This window comes from Rhamphochromis longiceps, linkage group LG3 (genome assembly GCF_057381845.1).
Source record: "Rhamphochromis longiceps isolate RC_006_pf linkage group LG3, R_longiceps_female_GT1.1, whole genome shotgun sequence".
NCBI lineage: Eukaryota > Metazoa > Chordata > Actinopteri > Cichliformes > Cichlidae > Rhamphochromis > Rhamphochromis longiceps.
In genome coordinates, this window is record NC_140559.1 from 3520053 (window position 1) to 3541700 (window position 21648).

At 42.4% G+C, this 21648-nt stretch overlaps 1 protein-coding gene across 3 annotated transcripts in view; it reads left to right on the forward strand.

Moving 5' to 3' along the window:
• The window catches only part of LOC146672546 (uncharacterized), a 53620-nt gene that overhangs the window by 18944 nt on the left and 13028 nt on the right, over positions 1-21648 (forward strand). For all 3 annotated transcript variants that reach the window (XM_085401300.1, XM_085401299.1, XM_085401301.1), the window contains exons 2-3: positions 2038-2143; positions 8789-9889. In XM_085401300.1, coding sequence (XP_085257426.1) covers positions 2126-2143; positions 8789-9889 — 1119 coding nt within the window. In that variant the 5' untranslated portion in view covers positions 2038-2125. The remainder of the gene's footprint in view (positions 1-2037; positions 2144-8788; positions 9890-21648) is intronic.

Sequence of the window (21648 nt, forward strand, 5' to 3'; positions counted from 1 at the left end):
CATGCTTCCCCGACGTCATGCCAGCGCATATTGGGAAATTCGTAGGCACCGATCGGTTTTCTATCACCCATTTGCTGGGAGTAAGGGCGCCCTCCGTTTGCGAGGTGCGCCTGCTGCTGGCGGCACAGGGAGGAGAGCGCGGGGCGGCGGGGAGTCTCTGGCTGGCTGGAGCGGCATCTAATAACCAACTCACAAAACAAAATAAAAACAACAAACAGATATTATGATACAGACTTATAATCTGCACCCATGTTTTTTCTAAATTCTATAAAGTGAGCGCGAGAGCCCTCAGTGCGCCTGCGCGCTGCTGAAGTCAAAGTAAACTTTATTGTCATCTCCGCTACAGACAGTCCAGCATATAGAGAGACGAGACGACGAGGCTGCAGTTACAGCGGTGCAAGTAAACAAACAATAAATATAAGAAGAGTAAGAAAATAAATCTACACTTTAGGACTCGGGGTAAAGGATCAATAACAATTTAAATTTATAATTTACAGTTTGATGATTTAAAGTCTCACACAACCCGTCAAAAGGGGCGGGGCCGGCTGCTTCCAAGTAGAGCACATTTCATTTATAATGATGTAAATCCAAGCCCATCATGGATTCACGATCTGAATCCTGGGTTGTGTGAAATCCCAGAAATCAACCTTAGACAAAGTGAATCTGTGAACTAAGGTGTAGGTCTGTTAGGTTAATTGTGCTGATCCTCGGGTTGGGGGATTTGTGTTTGTACTGGAGCGCAAAATTCAAACCAATGGAAGATGGACAACAAAAGTTCAAAGCCATCAGGTGCTCAGGTTAGAAAAAAGAGAAAAGATGCAGGTAAGCAGACGTGTGATTGGATAATGGCAGGTCATCCTGAACCAATCAGACTAAACTCCAAACAATACATTATGTTACAGATTTTAATATTAATTAGTCATTGTTACTTGTTGATTTGTCCTTTTCTCATTGTGTGACGAATTATGACGACTGTTTGGTAGCTGTTATTGTCTCTCTCTCTCTCTTCATGTGTGTTTCTCTGGTGAAACAATAGTTTTGTGTTAATGTTAGGGCTGCACGATTTTGCATAAAATGAGAATCACGATTTTTTGGCTTAGAATTGAGATCATGATTCTCTCATAACAATAAATAAACATAAAACAACAAATGTCTCACGTTTTGTTGTTGCAGCAAAATGTTGTCCTGCTTGAAATTCCGTCTCCACCGTTGCTCGACGCTGCGTGTACAGAGCAGGTAGTGCAACAATAGAAAAATAGTTGCGGGACGGCACTGTGTAGCGTTTGTCTAGGGTGTTGATCGTTTTCCTAAATCCCTCGTTTTGCACAGTGTTGATGGAGCCATATCTTTGGTCAGGTGATAAGTGATAGCCTCCGTAATGTCTTTGTGCCTGCGGGAGTTCGACGTGTATATTGATGTTTGGGTGGTTGACCGGGACGGATTTTCTCCTGTCACTTTCTCGTCATCCCTGACGTGCTCTCCGTTGTTTTTTCCCTGCTAATTTTAGCATCACACGGCACAGCTTCTGTATCACGTGGTATAAGGCTCCGCCCTTGTCATTTGTTGAGCAGGAAGAGTGAGCGCTTGTTTTCATGCAGAGTACGTCCCGGATCAAAATGTGAAGTTTTACAAATCACCACTTCTTTAGTGAATATCATTTCAGTCTCAGACAATCTCGTTTCTCTTACAGAGGTTGAATGCACCTTCTGCGGATGGCGGTACCACACAGTGTGCGTGGACTTCCCCTGCACAGAAGGCAACTACAAATGCTGTGAATGCTAAATAAACAGAAACAAATGATCCCTGTTGTCTTTGCTTGATGATTGGTTTGAGTCTTGACAATCCACATTGCTGGCGTTGCATCTTTCAATGCCAGCAATGGCAGGTATCAGTGCTCAAACCTTTTGTGTTTGTTTCCAACAAGTTGCCCACCTCGGGAAACAAAAATGTGTTCTTTTACTTGTCAGATGAACATATGAGACACTTTGACTCTTCAGTGCAGTGTGGAGCCTAACAAAGATCTGTTTTGTGTCCCAGCTGATCAGCAGGAGGAGGAGAGTCTGACGGAGCAGCAGAGGAACATTTTCAGCTACTTGGACTCAGCTCAGCCACTACAGAGGAAACAATGAGCTCAACACAGAAGGTGACAGACAGAGCAGGACCATATGACCAAAGATATTTATCACCATATACATTTGAACATTTGCCATAACGATGTAGCTGACGATAGAATTGACAGCAGACAAAATACTTTACAGCTGCACAACTTTATTAAAAACCCATCAATGTATTTTCACTGAAACAAGCAGCTGTTGTTTATGTGCATTAAAGTTATATAAAAATGTAACAGTGCAAATGCAAATTCCTCGCTGACAGTTTAACCAAAAGGCGTTTCCAGTGGAAACTGGCCGACACATCCTGAGCATAACCATGTATAATATCCACTAAACTTCAGAAGAGGTTATACAGTCGTGGCCAAAAGGTTTGAGAATTGCATAAATATTGGAACCTGGAGAAGTTGCTGCTTAAGTTTTTATAATAGCATTTTGCCTGCACTCCAGAATGTTATGAGGAGTGATCAGATGAACTGCATCGTCCTTCTTTGCCATGAAAACGAACTTAATCCCCAAAAAGCCTTACCACTGCATTTCATTGCTGTCATCAAAGGACCTGCTGAGACCATTTCAGTGATCGTCTTCTTAACTCAGGTGAGAATGTTGGCGAGCACGAGGCTGGAGATCATCATGGCTGTATCCCGATTCAGGTTCTGCAGCTTTAAAGTCCTCAAGGGCCGCGTACTCAAAGACCGCTAAGGCCGAAGTGCGAGGCTCGTAGGCTCGTGAAATGGGACGTCTAGCCTCCGTCGCGCTGCCCAGGTTGCCTAGCAACCATGATACTAACAGCTGGAAACGTTTCATACAGCTTTGTTTGACAGAAATGAAGGAGAACATATTTAGTTCATTTGTTTCTACATGAGCTCTGTGTGATTTGATGAGTATCTGAGGCTGAGACCACAGGACTGTGAAACATGATTGTTGGGCTTCATTTCTGTGCTGAACAGTCGTTTAAGATTAGCTGTAAATAACAATTAGCTGATGTTGTTCATGAGACTAAAGTCATCTCACTGTGGTAATGTAAATATGATATGGCCAATATTATAGTTATCATATTAATCACTTCACTCACAGACAAGTATCTGTGACAGTGTGTATACAGATGTATCATATAAGAGACAAATATTGTTCTTTTAATATGTTGGTACTAAATGTGGCTCAATGCTTACATATATATGTAAAAAGCAAATGTACGAGCTGTGATAACTGTGTCTGATAGAATGAAGAGTAGACTGATATATGAAATATTCCTTTATTGGTTGAGAAAATCAGACCATGTCATAACTGCTGTAAGTCACACAGAATAGATATCAGAGCCTTAAACAGGCTGACTTCTGCTAAATGGGTCAAACTGGGCAGAAAGTCTACAAACACATAACATCCTTATAGAATATGATGTAACACTATAGATCAACTTAGCTCAGAATATATAAAGCATATAAACAGTTACAGCAATATGATGCAACAAACACAGCAGCTACTGATCCAAAATACTCAAAGCTTCATAGAACTGAAACCAACATTTATTTTAGCTCCATTCTGCTGCTGATACAGACTTTAGGTTTCTGAACATTAAACTTGTTGCTGCCTTTCATAGTGTGTAACTTGAAGGCCCTGAGTACTTTCTCCCACACTGGAAACACTCGGATGATCACATTATTTGAACATTACCTAATAAGACTGATTCAGGACCAGAGATGGGCAGTAACGCGTTACTTTTAACCCAAGTAAGGGATTACTATTGCAAAAACGGTAATTAGATTACCGTTACTTTCCCGTAGGAACGCTGCGTTACTAAAACCGTGATTTCTTTGCGAGAATGTCTCACGACAGTGACGTAAGCGAGTGCGCCGTTAGTGACAACAGCTGTGTGGAGATCAACATTGGATCATATATCGATTGTGGGAGAGAGTATGAGCGTGCAGCGTTTAAAGCGTGGAAGTACTGACCTTACTTTGAGTTTGATTCCATAAGAAGTGACAAAAACATTAGCGTCCATCGTGCGTGGGAAGAAAACTTCTTTTTACAGCGGAAAAAAAACCCTAAACTTCCAAGCAAGCACCAAGTGCGCAACGACGTAATGGGAAACTCGCAGAGAAACTTGCGGATTCTTCCACTGACCGCGGCACACCTGCACCAGGGTAAACCTCCGCCTACCCAACTCCTGCTTTACAGGTGAAAATAGAGCAACAGGACCGCTGAGTCTTTGACTTTATTTATGTTCTGCTGTGTTTTACTTGCATCTATTTGAAAGACTGAGTGTAAACACAACAAATATTTTATTTTATGTGCTGGAATGTGCAGAAAATAGGTTTAAATGTTAAACTAATTTCTTCCAGTCAGAGAATGTTGCAGATAATTAAATTTTTGCTTGATGCATAAAGTTAAAAGATTAAAACTAATAAAACAAGTTTTAAAAAAAGAGACTTTTCCATTTGATTACATTTTATATGATGGATTATGTAGAATCGTGTTTTTAAAAAGTAACTAAGTAACTAAGTAATTAATTATTTTTGAAAATAAGTAATCAGTAAAGTAACGGGATTACTTTTTTGGGAAGTAATCAGTAATTAGTTACTGATTACTTTTTTCAAGTAACTTGACCAACACTGATTCAGGACAGACAGTTATGTTAAACTTTCCTAGCAGTCCTTCACAAACAGGGAACAGTCTGTCTATTCTCTCCATCTGTCAGCTGCTGCTGGCTCTTCCTCCTCCTCTTCCTCACACACTGCTGAGTTTGTCCTGGTGGATCATCAGGGCTGCAAAGCCTCACAGATGATGTACAGCAGTGGGTCCCTCAGTCTGTCCTCACTCTGGACACTTGCAGTCGTCACACATGGAAATCAAATGTGTGATAAGCTGCAGGATTCAAACACAAGTGTAACTTATAAACACATGTTCATACTTTTATTCCACAATCAGAGAGAAAGAAACAGAGAGAGAGTGCAGGACAGACAGACAGGTGACAGTCTCAGGTGTACACACTGCTACACAACAGCAGCAGAGAAGCAGGATTTAGTGTTTGTGTTATTACGAGTGTAAACAAGAAGAGTTCCAGATGGTGCAGTGGACACATGTGTGACTGCTGTGATTAAAGCATCTTTCTTTCAGCTTAACGAGTGAACCGTCAGCTCGTTCAAACACACGTTAAAGTCCGTTTGGCTCGACACCACCGAACAGAGGCAGCAATATAACACAGCTAACATTAACAGTGCAGTGAATCCTGCTTGTGCCGTGATGTTCAGGACTGCAAACCGAGCAGCATCACTGACTTTCAGCTTGTTGTGTTTGTGGATATATGACTGACTTTAATTATCCACAAAATCATCACATTCTCTGTCAGATTAAGGTCGACTATTGAACGGCGTATATTTTAAAGGCTTTAAAACCAAGTTAACGCTGAAAGTACAAACATCACTAATGTCACATAACTCTGCCGACAAGGCATAGCTATGGCTATGAAATGCTCTTTGTGTATCACTTCTTCATTATGAAAGATGTCATTAATGCACTAGTAATGTCTCATCTGGAGTATTGTTCAATCATTTGGTCAGCAGCTAATAAGACAGATCTTAACAGACTTCAGTTAGTCCAGAATAAGGCGTCCAGATTAGTGTGAAGATGTTCATACTATACTAATATTGATCAAATGCATAATAACCTTTCTTGGCTTCCTGTACAGGCTAAAATATTCTATGGCTTACTTGTAGTTCTAAAGAAAGCAATTCTGTTAAACACACCACATTTATTCTGCTCAGCTGCAGTATCCAGATGAAATACATCATCATATTACACAGTTTTCAACAAGCTGCAATTTAGTAAATGCTCGAGTTAAAAGTAACGTTTTGTAAAACTGTTACATTTAGAGCAACTTTTAAGTGGAATAAGTTGCCTTAAAAAATTAGAGAATTATTCAAAACTTCAATGAACACTTAAAAGCCGATTTACAGAGCTTTTAGTTGTTGTAAATATTGTAAGACATGATTTGTTTTTGAAATTTGTGTAATGTGCCTCAATGTTATTGATATTCATCATCAACATCATCAACTTTATTTATAAAGCACTTTAAAACAACCACAGCTGACACAAAGTGCTGTACATTGGAACTGTAAAATAAAATTACATGAGCTATAAATAAAACACAAATAAAAGAAGAGTGAAATCATTAATTAAATAACTACTTCAATTAAAAGAGAAACTAAGTCTCACTGAGGTTAAAAGCCAAGGAATAAAAGTGGGTTTTAAGACGTGATTTAAAAGTGGACAGTGAAGGGGCCTCTCTAACGTGCATGGGCAAATCATTCCATAACTTTGGAGCCACAATAGAGAAGGCCTCGCCCCCTCTGAGCTTCCTCCTGGATCTCGGTACCTCCAGGAGCAGCTGGTCAGCTGACCTGAGAGACCCACAGGGTGTGTGGAGATGAAGAAGCTCAGAGAGGTAAGGCGGGGCAAGACTGTGAAGGCATTTAAAAACAAACATAAGAATTTTAAAATGAACTCTAAAAGACACAGGCAGCCAGTGCAGAGAGGCCAGCACGGGGGTTATATGCTCTCTTTTTTGAGTTCCTTTTAGGAGTCGTGCAGCCGCATTTTGAACCAGCTGCAGACGTGAGAGCAATGACTGACTGACCCCCACATAAAGTGAGTTACAGTAGTCCAGGCGGGAAGAAATAAAAGCATGGATCACTGTTTCAAGGTGCTGCCTCGAAAGAAAAGATTTTACTCTTGCCAGTCGCCTTAAATGATAAAAACTGGACTTCACCACTGCTCTGATTTGGTTGTCCAATTTAAAATCACTGTCCAACTTAAAACCAAGGTCAGTAACAACAGATTTAAAGTAGACTTCCAGGGATCCTAAAACAATAGAGGAGGACTCACAGGGACCACTGGGTCCAAACACCAACAGCTCTGTTTTCTTTTCATTAAAATTTAAAAAGTTTAGAGCCAAACAAGCTTTAATGTCATCTAGACATGTCAAGGGAGGTTTTATGGAGATGCCATCCTTGTGTTTTAGTGGCAAATAAAGTTGGCAGTCATCGGCATAACAATGAAATGAGATCCCATGCCTTCTAAGGATAGAACCCAGAGGCAATGGATACAGTGAAAAGAGCAGTGGCCCTAAAATTGAGCCCTGTGGGACGCCGCATGACAGAGGAGCAGAAGACGATTCGTAACCGAGAAGGCTGACAGAGAAATATTATTATTATTGATTGCTTATTATTGATTGCTTATATTTGAACAATTGTGAAACCTCACTGTGGATGTAAGAGTGAAATTATGTGGATATCTTGAATCCACTTTATTGTGTAATATTTTATGTGAGTATTTGACAGAAGACGAGCAACATCTGTTGTGGAAGCTAACAGGGTTCCTTTAGAATAAACAAACATAGGATTTATTATCACTGAATAATTCTGTATAAATCTATACAAATTATAGAAATATGTAATAGGAAACAACAAAATAATCTAAATTATAAAATAGTGTGTGTGTGTGTGTGTGTGTGTGTGTGTGTGTGTGTGTGTGTGTGTGTGTGCATGATTTTAGTGTTTGAACAGTCATGAATTATCTTTAACCCTTTAGAGCCGATCGGAGCGGGAACGCTCTGTTATGCGTAACTATTTTTAAATCCCGGTAGCACTGCAACCACGTAAGCTAGCGCAAAAATTTTTTTTGCATATGAAACCGGAGTTGTACTTAAATCTGATGCCATCAGCTTGTCCTAGGTCACGGTTTCCTTCCACATAAAGCTTTGCAAAAACTGCATAAAAAGCGCTTGCAGGAACAAAAACATAATATTCCAGAAACACGCTTTACCGATAAGATCAGCTGTTCAAAACACTTCCTACGTTGGAATAGACGTCAGCGCGAACTTTTGCATTTCCGCCATTACCTGCCCGAAACCGGAAGTGACGTCATTTTCGCGGAAATGTAGTCTTTTTTGCGATCAGGGCCTCAGGGCCTATACTGCTCTTTTTAAAAGTTATCTTTGACTTTATGACTTTCTGTGTCGTTTCTGGGATGCTTAGGACTCATATTGCACTGCTGGAAATAGTTTATTTTGATGCATATGCTGCTTTTTTGCAAATTTGCAGTATAATATTTATTTTCGTTTTTCCTGCAGTGTATAAAAATTGGTGTATTTCAAAAATAAAACTATGAAGACACTCAAAATAAATTTCCTGTGGTGGGAAACTATTTTGTGCAACTTTTTTGTATTTACAGTTTTGAGGGATAAGCCTCTTAAATTTCTCTAACTACAAATATGTTAAAAAATCAAAAACGATTTTCAATTTTTTTGTAGTTTATTGCACTTTTTTGCAATTTATGTAATTACTATGCACTTAATGAATACATATTATTAAAATCTGGGCTATAATGGTTGTATTGATGTATAGCAACTTGAAATGCTCCCAAAAATGGCTCCACAGCATGTAAAAATATAATATAAGCTCTGGCGGACTTGGTTCTATGGTAGGTCTTAAAGGGTTAACAGCAGGTTGGATGTAATGTGTTAGAACTACCAGCAGGTGGGGATAAGAGACCTTTAAGGTGTTTGGTGCCACGCTCCACCTTCAGGTTTAAAACTAGTGTTAATGGAGTTTGAAGGTTGAGTTTGTTCCACGACTGCATTTCACTCACTGCCTCTGTTTGTATCTCTGTCACTGCAGGACCAACATGGAGCCAGAAGTCAGCGCTCTCAGGAGGCCGACAAACCTCACAGAAGAAAGGGAGAGAAAAAACACACCTGTGACGAGTGTGGGAAGGGTTTTACTGTGAGGGCTTCACTAAAACAGCATCAGGTCATCCACACTGGAGAGAGACCGTTCAGCTGTGACTTGTGTGGAAAGTCTTTTTCCTTGAAGGGTTCCCTAACAAGACACCAACTCATCCACAGTGGAGTTAGAGCGTACAGCTGTGATCAATGTGGCAGAGCTTTTACTGACAGTAGCCACTTACAGAGGCATCTAGTTACCCACTCTGGAATTAAGGCATACAGCTGTGACGAGTGTGGGAAGGGTTTTACTGAGAAGGCTTCACTAAAACAGCATCAGGTCATCCACACTGGAGAGAGACCGTTCAGCTGTGACTTGTGTGGAAAGTCTTTTTCCTTGAAGGGTTACCTAAAAACACACCAACTCATCCACAGTGGAGTTAAAGTGCACAGCTGTGATCAGTGTGGCAGAGCTTTTACTCACAGTAGCAGCTTACAGAGGCATCTAGTTACCCACTCTGGAATTAAGGCATACAGCTGTGACGAGTGTGGGATGGAGTTTACTCTGAAGGCTTCACTAAAACAGCATCAGGTCATCCACACTGGAGAGAGACCGTTCAGCTGTGAACAGTGTGGAAAGTCTTTTTCCTTGAAGGGTTACCTAAAAACACACCAACTCATCCACAGTGGAGTTAAAGTGCACAGCTGTCATCAATGTGGCAGAGCTTTTACTCAAAGTAGCAGTTTACAGAGGCATCTAGTTACCCACTCTGGAATTAAGGCATACAGCTGTGACATCTGTGGAAAAACTTTCAGCCAGAGAGGGAGCCGAAATGAACACCTACGCATTCACACCGGACATGATGTGTACTGCTGTGAACAGTGTGGCAAACAGTTTACAACAGACGCACAGTTACAACGACACATGTTTACCCACACTGAGGAGAGACCTTATCAATGTGACCTGTGTGAGAAGACTTTTAAATCTCCACATCACCTGAGACGACACCAACAGATCCACACCAGAAAGAGACTCTACAAGTGCAGCTACTGTAAGGTATGTATTTATTAGGGGTGCAACGACAAACAAAATTCACGGTTCGGTTCGGTTCGATACTTTGGTGTCACGGTTCGATATTGTTTCGATACAAAAAATGTTCATGCCTTTTTAATTTGTCATTTATTAAACTTGTAAATATATATTTTAACTCAAAAGTACAGTTTTTAAATTTAATGTTGCTGAAACAAAAGTAATTTAAAAAATAAATATATCTCAGGGCTCTCAAAATTTCAAAATCCCTGGTAGCCCTTCGGGCAGGGACTCTTCAGTTTTTGGTAGCCCAAAATAAATGTAAGTAGCCCGAATAAAAAAGAAAGCAATTTTTTGATTGATGTTTTGTTTCCTTTACAATATTGTTGAAAAAATTGTTGAAAAACAAATTACAACATTGTATAAAAATTACAATCGTCAACTCAAATACTTGGTTCTAATTGAACAGAAATTTCTATGAACTTGTAAGAACTGTGTAGGACATGAATCAGTCTGTGTCAGATCCTGAATTTGAAATTTCCACTGAAGTCACGGGTAAGAACAAGTGGAACCAAGATCAAGGCCATTTGCTTTTTGAACTTTGCAAAGACTGCTAAATTGTGCCAGTGGTAGTTCACTCTTTGCAACATAGTACACTGTTCTAAACAGATTTTTTCAGGTTTATTTTTAGTATGTTATTTGCAATTGGTGTTTGTTCTGGGAAAGATATTGCAGACTGAGCAATAATGCATTTCTTGCATTTCTCATGGGTTCTAATGGGGGCCTTTCTTAGAATGACTGGTCCCAGTAACAAAGGCGCTTGTTGACTCAGCAATTGAAAGAAAACCAACGACACACCCGGCAGAACATTATGTTATTTACACGGGTCCACATAAGTGGTCCGGATGTGCGCATTCGCTGTCAAAATAAAAGACGCGCACCAGATAAGAAGTTGCAGCGCGCGTTTGCGTCCATATAAAAGGCAGTGTTTTTGTCCGCTAGAGTGGGATTTTCACGGCACATTCCGCACCACATCTCTGTGCGTTCATCATTTGTTTGAAGCTAGCTCATCTCCTGCAACCACTTTTCCGAGAATACGTGCTTCTTTTGTGGTTCGGACTCCTTCTGACATTTCTTTGGAGGTGGAGGAACACCAAAGTAATTGCTTAAAGGAGCTTGCTTCTTCGACATCTTTAAGAGTTCTAAACAAATGTCTGTCCTCCTCCAGAAAATCTTACAGTGGGGCAAAAAAGTATTTAGTCAGCGACCGATTGTGCAAGTTCCCCCACCTAAAATGACGACAGAGGTCAGTAATTTGCACCAGAGGTACACGTCAACTGTGAGAGACAGAATGTGAAAAAAAAATCCATGAATTCACATGGTAGGATTTGTAAAGAATTTATCCGTAAATCATGGTGGAAAATAAGTATTTGGTCAATAACAAAAATACAATTCAGTACTTTGTAACATAACCTTTGTTGGCAATAACAGAGGTCAAACGTTTACTATAGGTCTTTACCAGGTTTGCACACACAGTAGCTGGTATTTTGGCCCATTCCTCCATGCAGATCTTCTCGAGAGCAGTGATGTTTTGGGGCTGTCGCCGAGCAACACGGACTTTCAACTCCCGCCACAGATTTTCTATGGGGTTGAGGTCTGGAGACTGGCTAGGCCACTCCAGGACTTTCAAATGCTTCTTACGGAGCCACTCCTTTGTTGCCCGGGCGGTGTGTTTTGGATCATTGTCATGTTGGAAGACCCAGCCTCGTTTCATCTTCAAAGTTCTCACTGATGGAAGCAGGTTTTGGCTCAAAATCTCACGATACATGGCCCCATTCATTCTGTCCTTAACACGGATCAGTCGTCCTGTCCCCTTGGCAGAAAAACAGCCCCATAGCATGATGTTTCCACCCCCATGCTTCACAGTAGGTATGGTGTTCTTGGGATGCAACTCAGTATTCTTCATCCTCCAAACACGACGAGTTGAGTTTATACCAAAAGTTCTACTTTGGTTTCATCTGACCACATGACATTCTCCCAATCCTCTGCTGTATCATCCATGTGCTCTCTGGCAAACTTCAGACGGGCCTGGACATGCACTGGCTTCAGCAGCGGAACACGTCTGGCACTGCGGGATTTGATTCCCTGCCGTTGTAGTGTGTTACTGATGGTGACCTTTGTTACTTTGGTCCCAGCTCTCTGCAGGTCATTCACCAGGTCCCCCCGTGTGGTTCTGGGATCTTTGCTCACCGTTCTCATGATCATTTTGACCCCACGGGATGAGATCTTGCGTGGAGCCCCAGATCGAGGGAGATTATCAGTGGTCTTGTATGTCTTCCATTTTCTGATGATTGCTCCCACAGTTGATTTCTTCACACCAAGCTGCTTGCCTATTGTAGATTCACTCTTCCCAGTCTGGTGCAGGTCTACAATACTTTTCCTGGTGTCCTTCGAAAGCTCTTTGGTCTTGGCCATGGCGGAGTTTGGAGTCTGACTGTTTGAGGCTGTGGACAGGTGTCTTTTATACAGATGATGAGTTCAAACAGGTGCCATTCATACAGGTAACGAGTGGGGGACAGAAAAGCTTCTTACAGAAGACGTTACAGGTCTGTGAGAGCCAGAGATTTTCCTTGTTTGAGGTGACCAAATACTTATTTTCCACCCCGATTTACGAATAAATTCTTTACAAATCCAACATGTGAATTCATGGATTTTTTTTTTCACATTCTGTCTCTCACAGTTGAAGTGTACCTCTGGTGCAAATTACTGACCTCTGTCATCATTTTAGGTGGGGGAACTTGCACAATCGGTCGCTGACTAAATACTTTTTTGCCCCACTGTATGTATGCAAACACGCATTGCAACTTCATATCTTGTGCGCGTTTTTTTTTTTTTTTTGTTTTGTTTTTTTTTGACAGCGAATGCGCACCTGCGGACCACTTATGTGCAGCCCCGGTTATGTAGCTCGTCATATTGCAGCCACAGAAATTCTTTTGTCCATGAAACCATAAAGCTGCACTTTCTTTTTGCCTTATAGTCTGATTTGTCATAACTTTTCCGTTTTGTGGTAAACTTTTCTTTGGCTGTCACTTCTTCACCCTGACCTGTCTTATTTGGCTCAGCAGAACTAAAATATATATCCTGCTGCTTTTACACACACACACACACACATAACGCTCAGTGATTATCTGCGCGAACAACCTCTCACATGTTTAAGCTGCGGGAGATTTCACTTGTCATGTTTGCATAGTAAGCTAACGATTAATAAGACGATGTCAGAGGAATTGGTGCAAATTATCATCACTCACAGATCAGTACTGTCGCTCTCTATACACAGTTCGCGCGATTGCAAAGTGAAAGCAAAAAACAAGCGCAAATTCAAACGCGATTTCAATATGTCACATATTGACAGTGGCTCACCGATGCCAATGACATAATTACCCAGCTACATTTCCGAAAGAATGCAAAAGCATTGACATATATTTTTCCTTCCTACAATAGCCCGACGGGCAGGGAAGAGATAGATTTTGGTAGCCCGACTGGAAAAATCGCTAGCCCCAGGACATCGGACTAGCAATTTTGCAAGCCCTGTATCTGATTGAGGAATCACTCATCTTTGGAAAAGAGAGTTTATTACAGAGAAATGGCTCTTTCCAAAATAAAAGCTATACTATACGCTTCTTCTGGGCTATATTCTCAGCAGCATATTGTAGCGGGTCAGGGCTGTTCGGGATTCTGTTTGTACAGTTATGTTTTGTTTATGTTGCCATAGTGACGGGTGACGCCCTCTCACTGCGACGGTGTGTCCTTCCGGGGTCAGAGGGCGCCCTGTGTGTTGTTGTTGCTGTGCGGTTGCCGCGCTGAGCAGTTAGCTAGCGGCAGTGTTCTTCGGCAGATGTCAATAAACGGCTGTGCTCCCTGGCTAGCTCACGGGAAGCAAGACCAAACGACACCTCCGTCTCCTCCTTGTCTGAGCTCGCCACATTGGTGTCAGAAGTGGGATGATGGTGGCACCCCATGTTCTGACCCGAGTGACTTTCCCCCCGCCGGTCGTGACCGGCTGGTGCGCCAAAAGAAGGCACCTGGACATTTGCAGGACTTTGTGTGGGGTAATGGGGTCGTCGGGGACGACTGACCCCTTAGGTTGGGGCTATGTAGCGGGTCAGGGCTGGTCGGGGTTCTGTTTGTACAGTTATGTTTTGTTTATGTTGCCATAGTGACGGGTGACGCCCTCTCGCTGCGATGGTGTGTCCTTCCGGGGTCAGAGGGCGCCCTGTGTGTTGTTGTTGCTGTGCGGTTGCCGCGCTGAGCAGTTAGCTAGCGGCAGTGTTCTTCTGCAGATGTTAATAAACGGCTGTGCTCCCTGGCTAGCTCACGGGAAGCAAGACCAAACGACACATCAGTCTCCTCCTTGTCTGAGCTCGCCACAATATTAAACATATCAGGTCCCCATAAGGAAAATCATGTGCTAACGGCTGTCTAAATGACTCGGGTAAAGTTTGTAGCATGCATGCTTGTTGTTTTTGTCTGCTTCCACTTGTCTTTGCACTAGGATGATGTCGGCGTAAATGTGCAGTCATATTCGTTGTGTTCCCACTAGTGCTGTCAGCGTTAATCTCGTTGAAATGATGTTAACACCACAACACGGCAAATCTCCGTTAACGAGCTACCCCTGATCGCCCCGTGCGTGGGGCTAGACGGCCAACACGTTAACGAGCCAACTGCGCTAACACACTAGTTCCCACCCATGTAATTGAGCATTGCGTGGCACATCCAACATACTGTTTTACTTTAGTCCATGACACGCTTACCTTCAGGGTCATACGTCACATGAAAACCAAAATAGTTCCAAACGCCAGATCTTTTATTTATTTTTTTTTTTTGTCCCGTTGGGTCTTTAGCCATCAGAATTGTTGTCTTAAGGCCAAGAAAAATGCCAAGCGGATTTATTTTACCAAGTGGATCATCATGGCCTTGCCATATTGGTCCATTTGATTGACCTTTATTATAAATTAGAGATGGCACGATACCACTTTTTTATGTCCGATACCGATATCATAAATTTGGATATCTGCCGATACTGATATGAATCCGATATAGTGTTTTTTAATCAACAAAACTGTTTTTTAAATATCTTGCTGCATTTTGAAAGTCTGCAAGTTCATAATCAAGTTTAAAACAACAACTACACTAAAGCTATTCTGTTATATAAAAAAATATTTCATAGTTCAGCAATACTGATCAATCTAATAGGCAAGGCAAGGCAAGTTTATTTGTATAGCACAATTCAACAACAAGGTGATTCAAAGTGCTTTACAGAGACATTAGGAACAGAAACAAATAAAAAGCATGATTTAAAATTGATTAAAACAAGCAAATAAACTAACTAACTAATTAACAAACAAACAAACAAAACAGTATATAAAATCAAAACAGATAAAATCAGAACAGTAGATAAAATCAGTAGTTAAATGTAAGTTTTGAAATTTAAGCTTAAAAGTGTGGATTTGGTGCTTTATTCAAATGCAGCTGAGAACAGGTGAGTCTTCAACCTGGATTTAAATAAACTGAGTGTTTCAGCTGATCTGAGGCTTTCTGGGAGTTTGTTCCAGATATAAGGAGCATAAAAGCTGAATGCAGCTTCTCCGTGTCTGGTTCTGACTCTGGGAACTGATAAAAGACCGGATCCAGATGACCTGAGGGATCTGGAAGGCTCATACTGGGTCAGGAGGTCACTGATGTATTTTGGTCCTAAACCATTCAGAGCTTTATAGACCAGCATCAGAACTTTAAAGTCTATCCTCTGACGGACAGGCAGCCAGTGTAAAGACCTCAGAGCTGGACTGATGTGGTCCACTTTTTTGGTCTTAGTGAGGACTCGAGCAGCAGAGTTCTGAATGAGCTGTAGTTGTCTGACTGATTTTTTAGGTAGACCTGTAAAGATGCTGTTACAGTAATCAAGCCTACTAAAGATGAATGCATGGACTAGTTTTTCCAGGTCCTGTTGAGACATCAGATCTTTTATCCTTGAAATATTCTTGAGGTGATAGTAAGCTGACTTTGTTATTGTCTTAATGTGTTTTTCTAAGTTTAGGTCTGCATCCATCACTACACCCAAATTTCTCGCCTGGTTTGTGGTTTTTAGATGTATAGATTGAAGTTCTCTGGTGACCTGTAATCGTTTTTCTTTGGCGCCAAAGACTATTACCTCAGTTTTGTTTTTGTTTAGCTGGAGAAAATTGTGGCACAACCAGTCATTGATTTCCTCAATGCATTTACCAAGAGCATGCACAGGGCCTTGGTCTCCTGGTGACATTGTGATATATATTTGTGTGTCATCTGCATAGCTGTGATAGTTTATTTTGTTGTTGGTTATAATCTGTGCCAGTGGGAGCATGTAAATGTTAAACAGAAGGGGTCCCAAGATGGAACCTTGGGGAACTCCACATGTGATACTTGTCTGCTCAGATGTGAAGTTACCTATTGATACAAAGTATTTCCTGTTTTCTAAGTATGTTTTGAACCAGTTTAGTACAGTTCCTGAAAGACCTGTCCAGTTCTCCAGTCGTTTGAGTAATATGTTGTGGTCAACTGTATCAAATGCTGCACTGAGATCCAGTAAAACTAGGACTGACATTTTTCCACTGTCTGTATTCAGACATATGTCATTAAACACTTTGGTCAGAGCGGTTTCAGTGCTGTGGTTCTGTCTAAAACCTGACTGGAAGGCATCGTAGCAATTATTCTGTTTTAAGAAGTAATTGAGCTGTTGAGAAACTGCTTTTTCAATGATCTTACTTAAAAATGGGAGATTTGAGATCGGCCTGTAGTTGTTCATTTGTGTCTTGTCAAGATTGTCCTTTTTCAGTATAGGTTTGATTACAGCAGTTTTTAGTGATTCTAGAAACACACCAGATAATAAAGAAAAGTTGACGATCTGTAACAGGTCTGACTCTAAAGTCTTTGAGACCTTTTTGAAAAAACTTGTTGGCAGGACATCTAAACAGCAGGAGGAGGAGTTCAGTTGACCTAAGATGTCCTCCAGGTCTTTGCTGTTAATCGGGTGAAACTGTTTCATGGTGTTTAAACAGTTTTTTGGTGGACACAGTACATATCCTGGATCTGCTGTTGATGTACCAATTGCTTGTCTAATTTTTTGGATTTTTTCAGTGAAGAATTTGGCAAAGTCATTGCAGGCCATGGTCGAATGAAGTTCAGCTGCCACTGACACAGGAGGGTTTGTTAGCCTGTCAACTGTAGAAAATAAGACCCGAGCATTATGGCTGTTTTTAGTGATGATGTCAGAGAAGTAGGACCTCCTTGCACTCCTCAGTTGTAAATTATAATTGTGAAGTTTCTCTTTATAAATGTCATAATGAACCTGGAGGTTTGTTTTTCTCCATCTGCGCTCAGCTTTCCTACACTCTCTTTTTTCATTTTTCACCAGTGTGGAGTTTCTCCATGGAGACTTTTTCCTTCCAGAGATAACCTTCACCTTAATGGGAGCAATAGTGTCCATTACATTTAACATGTTAGCATTGAAGCTATTGACGAGCTCATTGACTGACCCTCTGGACAGGTCAGGTGTTAATGGGAAGACCTGGTTAAAAATTGCACTACTGTGTTCAGTTATACACCGTTTTGTGATCACTGTTGTTGATATATTTGTGTGGGCTGAGATTTTACTTTCAAAGAAAACACAGTAATGATCAGACAGGCCCACATCAGACACAGTAACCTTTGAAATGCTCAGGCCTTTGGAGATCAGTAGGTCAAGAGTGTGTCCTCTATTATGTGTGGCCTCTGTTACATGCTGAGTCAGCCCAAAGTTGCCCAGTGTTACTCAGGTCTTTAGTCCCTTTGTCCTGAGGGTTGTCCACATGGATGTTAAAATCCCCAGCAATAATTACACAGTCAAAATCAACACAGATCACAGACAGCAGTTCACTGAGGTCATTAAAAAAGTCTGTGCAGTATTTGGGAGGCCTGTAAACATTAAGAAACACAACTTTGGATGGGGCCTTCAGCTGTAAAGCCACATATTCAAAAGACTGAAAAATTCCAGGAGATAGCTGCTTACATTGAAATGATTCATTAAATAAGACAGCAACCCCCCCTCCTCTCCTGCTCACCCTGGCCTCACTGATAAAACTGTAGTTAGGAGGGGTCGTCTCGATGAGAACAGCTCCACTGTTACTTTGGTCCAACCAAGTTTCAGTTAAAAACATAAAATCAAGGCTGTGCTCAGTGATTAAATCATTAATTAAAAATGTTTTCCCAGCTAAAGATCTAACGTTTAATAAAGCCAACTTAAGTGTTTTAGAGGCATTACTTGTCCCCTCGTGTTTGGGAGCAGTCTGTGGCACACAAGGTATGTTTACTATGTTTAAAGATCTTTTAGAGTGCACCTCTCTGTGTTTTGACCAGGCCACATGTCTCCTTCTGTCACCTAAAAGTACAGAGATTTTAAAACCTTCTAGTAAACAGGGTCCCAGCTTCTCCTGGGAAAAGTCACCACTGCCATAATCCTCATAGCCCGGACCCTTCACACATCACACATCAGACTGCGGAGACAGAGCGTGAAGGTGGTAAAGAGGAACTAAGGGGGGCGAGGCTGGGCAATGTGACTTCGATTGCTCTGTTGAGGGTGGGGCTCGATGGCGAACCTTTGGCCGCTCTGGTGGGGGGTTTATGGGGGACAAAAAGGGATTGGGACGGGGGGTAGATCTGAGCCCAGCATTGACCCGCTCCATCATCTCCTCAGTGAATTTCAGGTGTGGGGGGGAGGGAGAAAGGGAGGGGGAGGAGGGTGATGGCCTGTCAGGGGTTTGGGGGACTGGGGAAGGTTGTGGTCCCTTGTCCTGGTCGTTGGTGTTGTTGAGAGAGTTGGAGGCAAATAGGGACCCCTTTTCTTGCCTTTCTGAGGCTCTTCCCGGGTGGGGGCAAATGGAGCTCCTCCTCAAGGTTTCTGCTGGGCTTTGTCTGTTCTTGGAGTACTGTTTGTTCCTCTTTATGAGATAACTCCTCGTTTATCTCAGCCTTGGCACCAAGCACAGATGGATAACGTATGGAATAAAACAAGTTGGAGGTTTAATAAACTTAAACCTACACCATCCTCCCTATTCTGGTATTTTAAAGAGTACTTAGCGTAAATATTAAGCAACCTAACTAATAGGGTTCCAACTCCCAGCAACAACAAAAATAAATAAATAAAAAATAGGTAACCACCCCTCACGCGCCACCCCATGATGCTTAATCGACGTAATCAGCCTTAATTTGATGCAGTGTGAAAAAAAAATGCACAGAAATCAATTATTTTTCAAGAAATATTAAATAGATTCAACATCTTTCTTCAACAAAATTGCAGACTGCACAGATGGTACCTTCCCAAAGGAAAAAGTACTATAGCTTACTAGGGTATATATATTAGACTTAATAGTCACTATATACAGTAATTGACTTCTATTCATTTTACATCAAATTAAAACTTTGGGTGTCAGATAATTATTTATTAAAAGCTAGACATTTTAAATGAGAATAAGAAAGAAAAGTATGTCTTTGTGCCCCCTTTTCCCAGTTAATGCCCCCCTGGTTAAACTTTGCTAGATTCGCCCCTGCACAGTTACCAGCCGTCAGCTACATAGAAAAAGATCCTGGTGTAGAAAGTAATATTAAATAAATTGTAACAACAGCTTATCAAGCTTAAACGTGCTGCTGTTGTTCAGCCGCTGGTTTCCTCTTTCTGGTGCAAAGTGGGCCAAAAACAAACAAGAGAGACGGACTCGCGACAGAAAAGCCGATCAGCTGATCATTGAGCAGTTTCACGATTGAAGTAGCAGCCGGAGAGCGAGAGGCAGTCGCTTGTTAAGCTTAACTTGGGAAAGCTTTACAAACATTCAGAGATGGACTTACACACTTGCTTCACTTCTCTCGGGGATAACTTTGTCGGAGATGAAATGCCAGGTTGCTAGCGAAGCTCCACATGCTATCCAGACCACCGACGGTCCCGCATGCCACAGCCGCTCTATCACGTGATGCATACTGCTCCGACGTGCTAACGTTCTGAGGCGAGTTACGGCGTGTTGCAAGTTTTGTGAGGTGCTTTCGTGATATTTAATGGATCGGATTACATTTTTTTATTTTTCTCCGATATCCGATCCAGTAATTTAGGTCAGTATCGGACCGATACCGATACGTAATATCGGATCGGTCCATCTCTATTATAAATATGAATTTATTTTATTTTCAGTTGCTACAAATGGGACAGACATGACTGGGGGATAGGACAGGGAGAAAGAATGAAAGAAAGAGAGGGAGAGAAAGAAAACCAAAGGGGAGAAGAGACGGTGAGAAGGGGTGGAAGAAAGAAAAAAAAAACACAAACAAATAAAACACCTGGGTCACCTGTATGGAGGGAAAAAAACAGAAGAGAAAGCAAACAACAAAGAGCAATATAATAAAAAAAACAGCACAATCACAATAAACTAGCTAGCCATAGATATCAATAGTTACTAAATAATAAACGATATTGTGCAGCACGCAAGATAAACAGCACACAATGTGCTTTGAGGCAGCAGCCAAGAAAGCTGTAGTCCGCGTCTGTGAATATCCGTGTGTACACCTGTGTGCATACCTGTGTGGATCAGCATGCTTGCATTCCAAAGGTTTCTCCATGTAACGATCTGCTAGGGAGTGTGGGGAGCCACAGCCCTGTCCTCCAGGGTATGAAGCAGGTATGGAGGAGATCAAACCTCCAGACATCCAGAGGCTCCCAGAGCACAAGAGACCAAGGAAGACCAACAGAGGGGCAGCCGCGCCACTGTCCCAGTAAGAGCTGAGGAGAGTCCCAGATGAGGGCTCACTCAGCAGCCGCGGAGCAGAAGTCAGGGGGAGTTGCAGTGACGCGCCCGTGAGCTCCGCCGGCAGCCAGCCGTGCCTGAGTGACCGAGCCCCAGGCTGAGAGGCCGGGGGCACCCCACCTTCGAAGTGGCCCGAGCGAGCCCCAGGCTCCAGGCCCCGATAAGCGGCCGCCAAGGAGTGAGCCGGTGTGTACCCGGATGCCCACCCCCAAACACAAAGAACCACCAATGCACCGACACCTGAGGGAGTCCACCACCGGCAGGGGAAATGGTGGTGGTGGAGATAGGCCTCCAAACCTTGGAGGGCCTGAGATGTCCCCAGAGATGTGGCGTCTGATACCCAACCTGACATATAGACACAGACATACAGGAACACACAGACACAAACATCCATTCCCACCCTCATGCTCTCATATGCACTTACTCCACACTCAACCAATGTGGTTGGGACATAAAGAGACGCTGTACACACTCCCCAAGCGTACTCTACGAACCAGGTCTAGGTACCCTTGCCCCTGGAGGGGGGAACTGCACCCAGACCCAGGTGGTGTTACCCTTTTCCCTGTGGTGGGGAGAGGCAGACCGCCCCGACTCCGCAGCAGCAGGGAGGCCCCACACTCCAGACTGCAGTCGGACGGCCAACTCCTCCTAGCCCCCCCGCTCCAGCAGGCCGCAGAGAATGGGGGTGAGAGAAGACTCCAAGCCTCCCTCCACCCGCATCTTTGTAGTGTTGATGCATGTGTGTTCTAAGGTGCATTTAAAACCCAGGAGGGCATGGAGCTACCTGCCAGAGAGCAGCAGGTAAGCGCATAGTCCCTCCTGCTAGCCCTCAATGTCGCACGTGTATTTAAAATTGAGAGGTGGGCAACGACGCCAGGGGTGAGGTGTACAACCCTGATGGTAATTTAGACTCCGTGTATCGTGCCC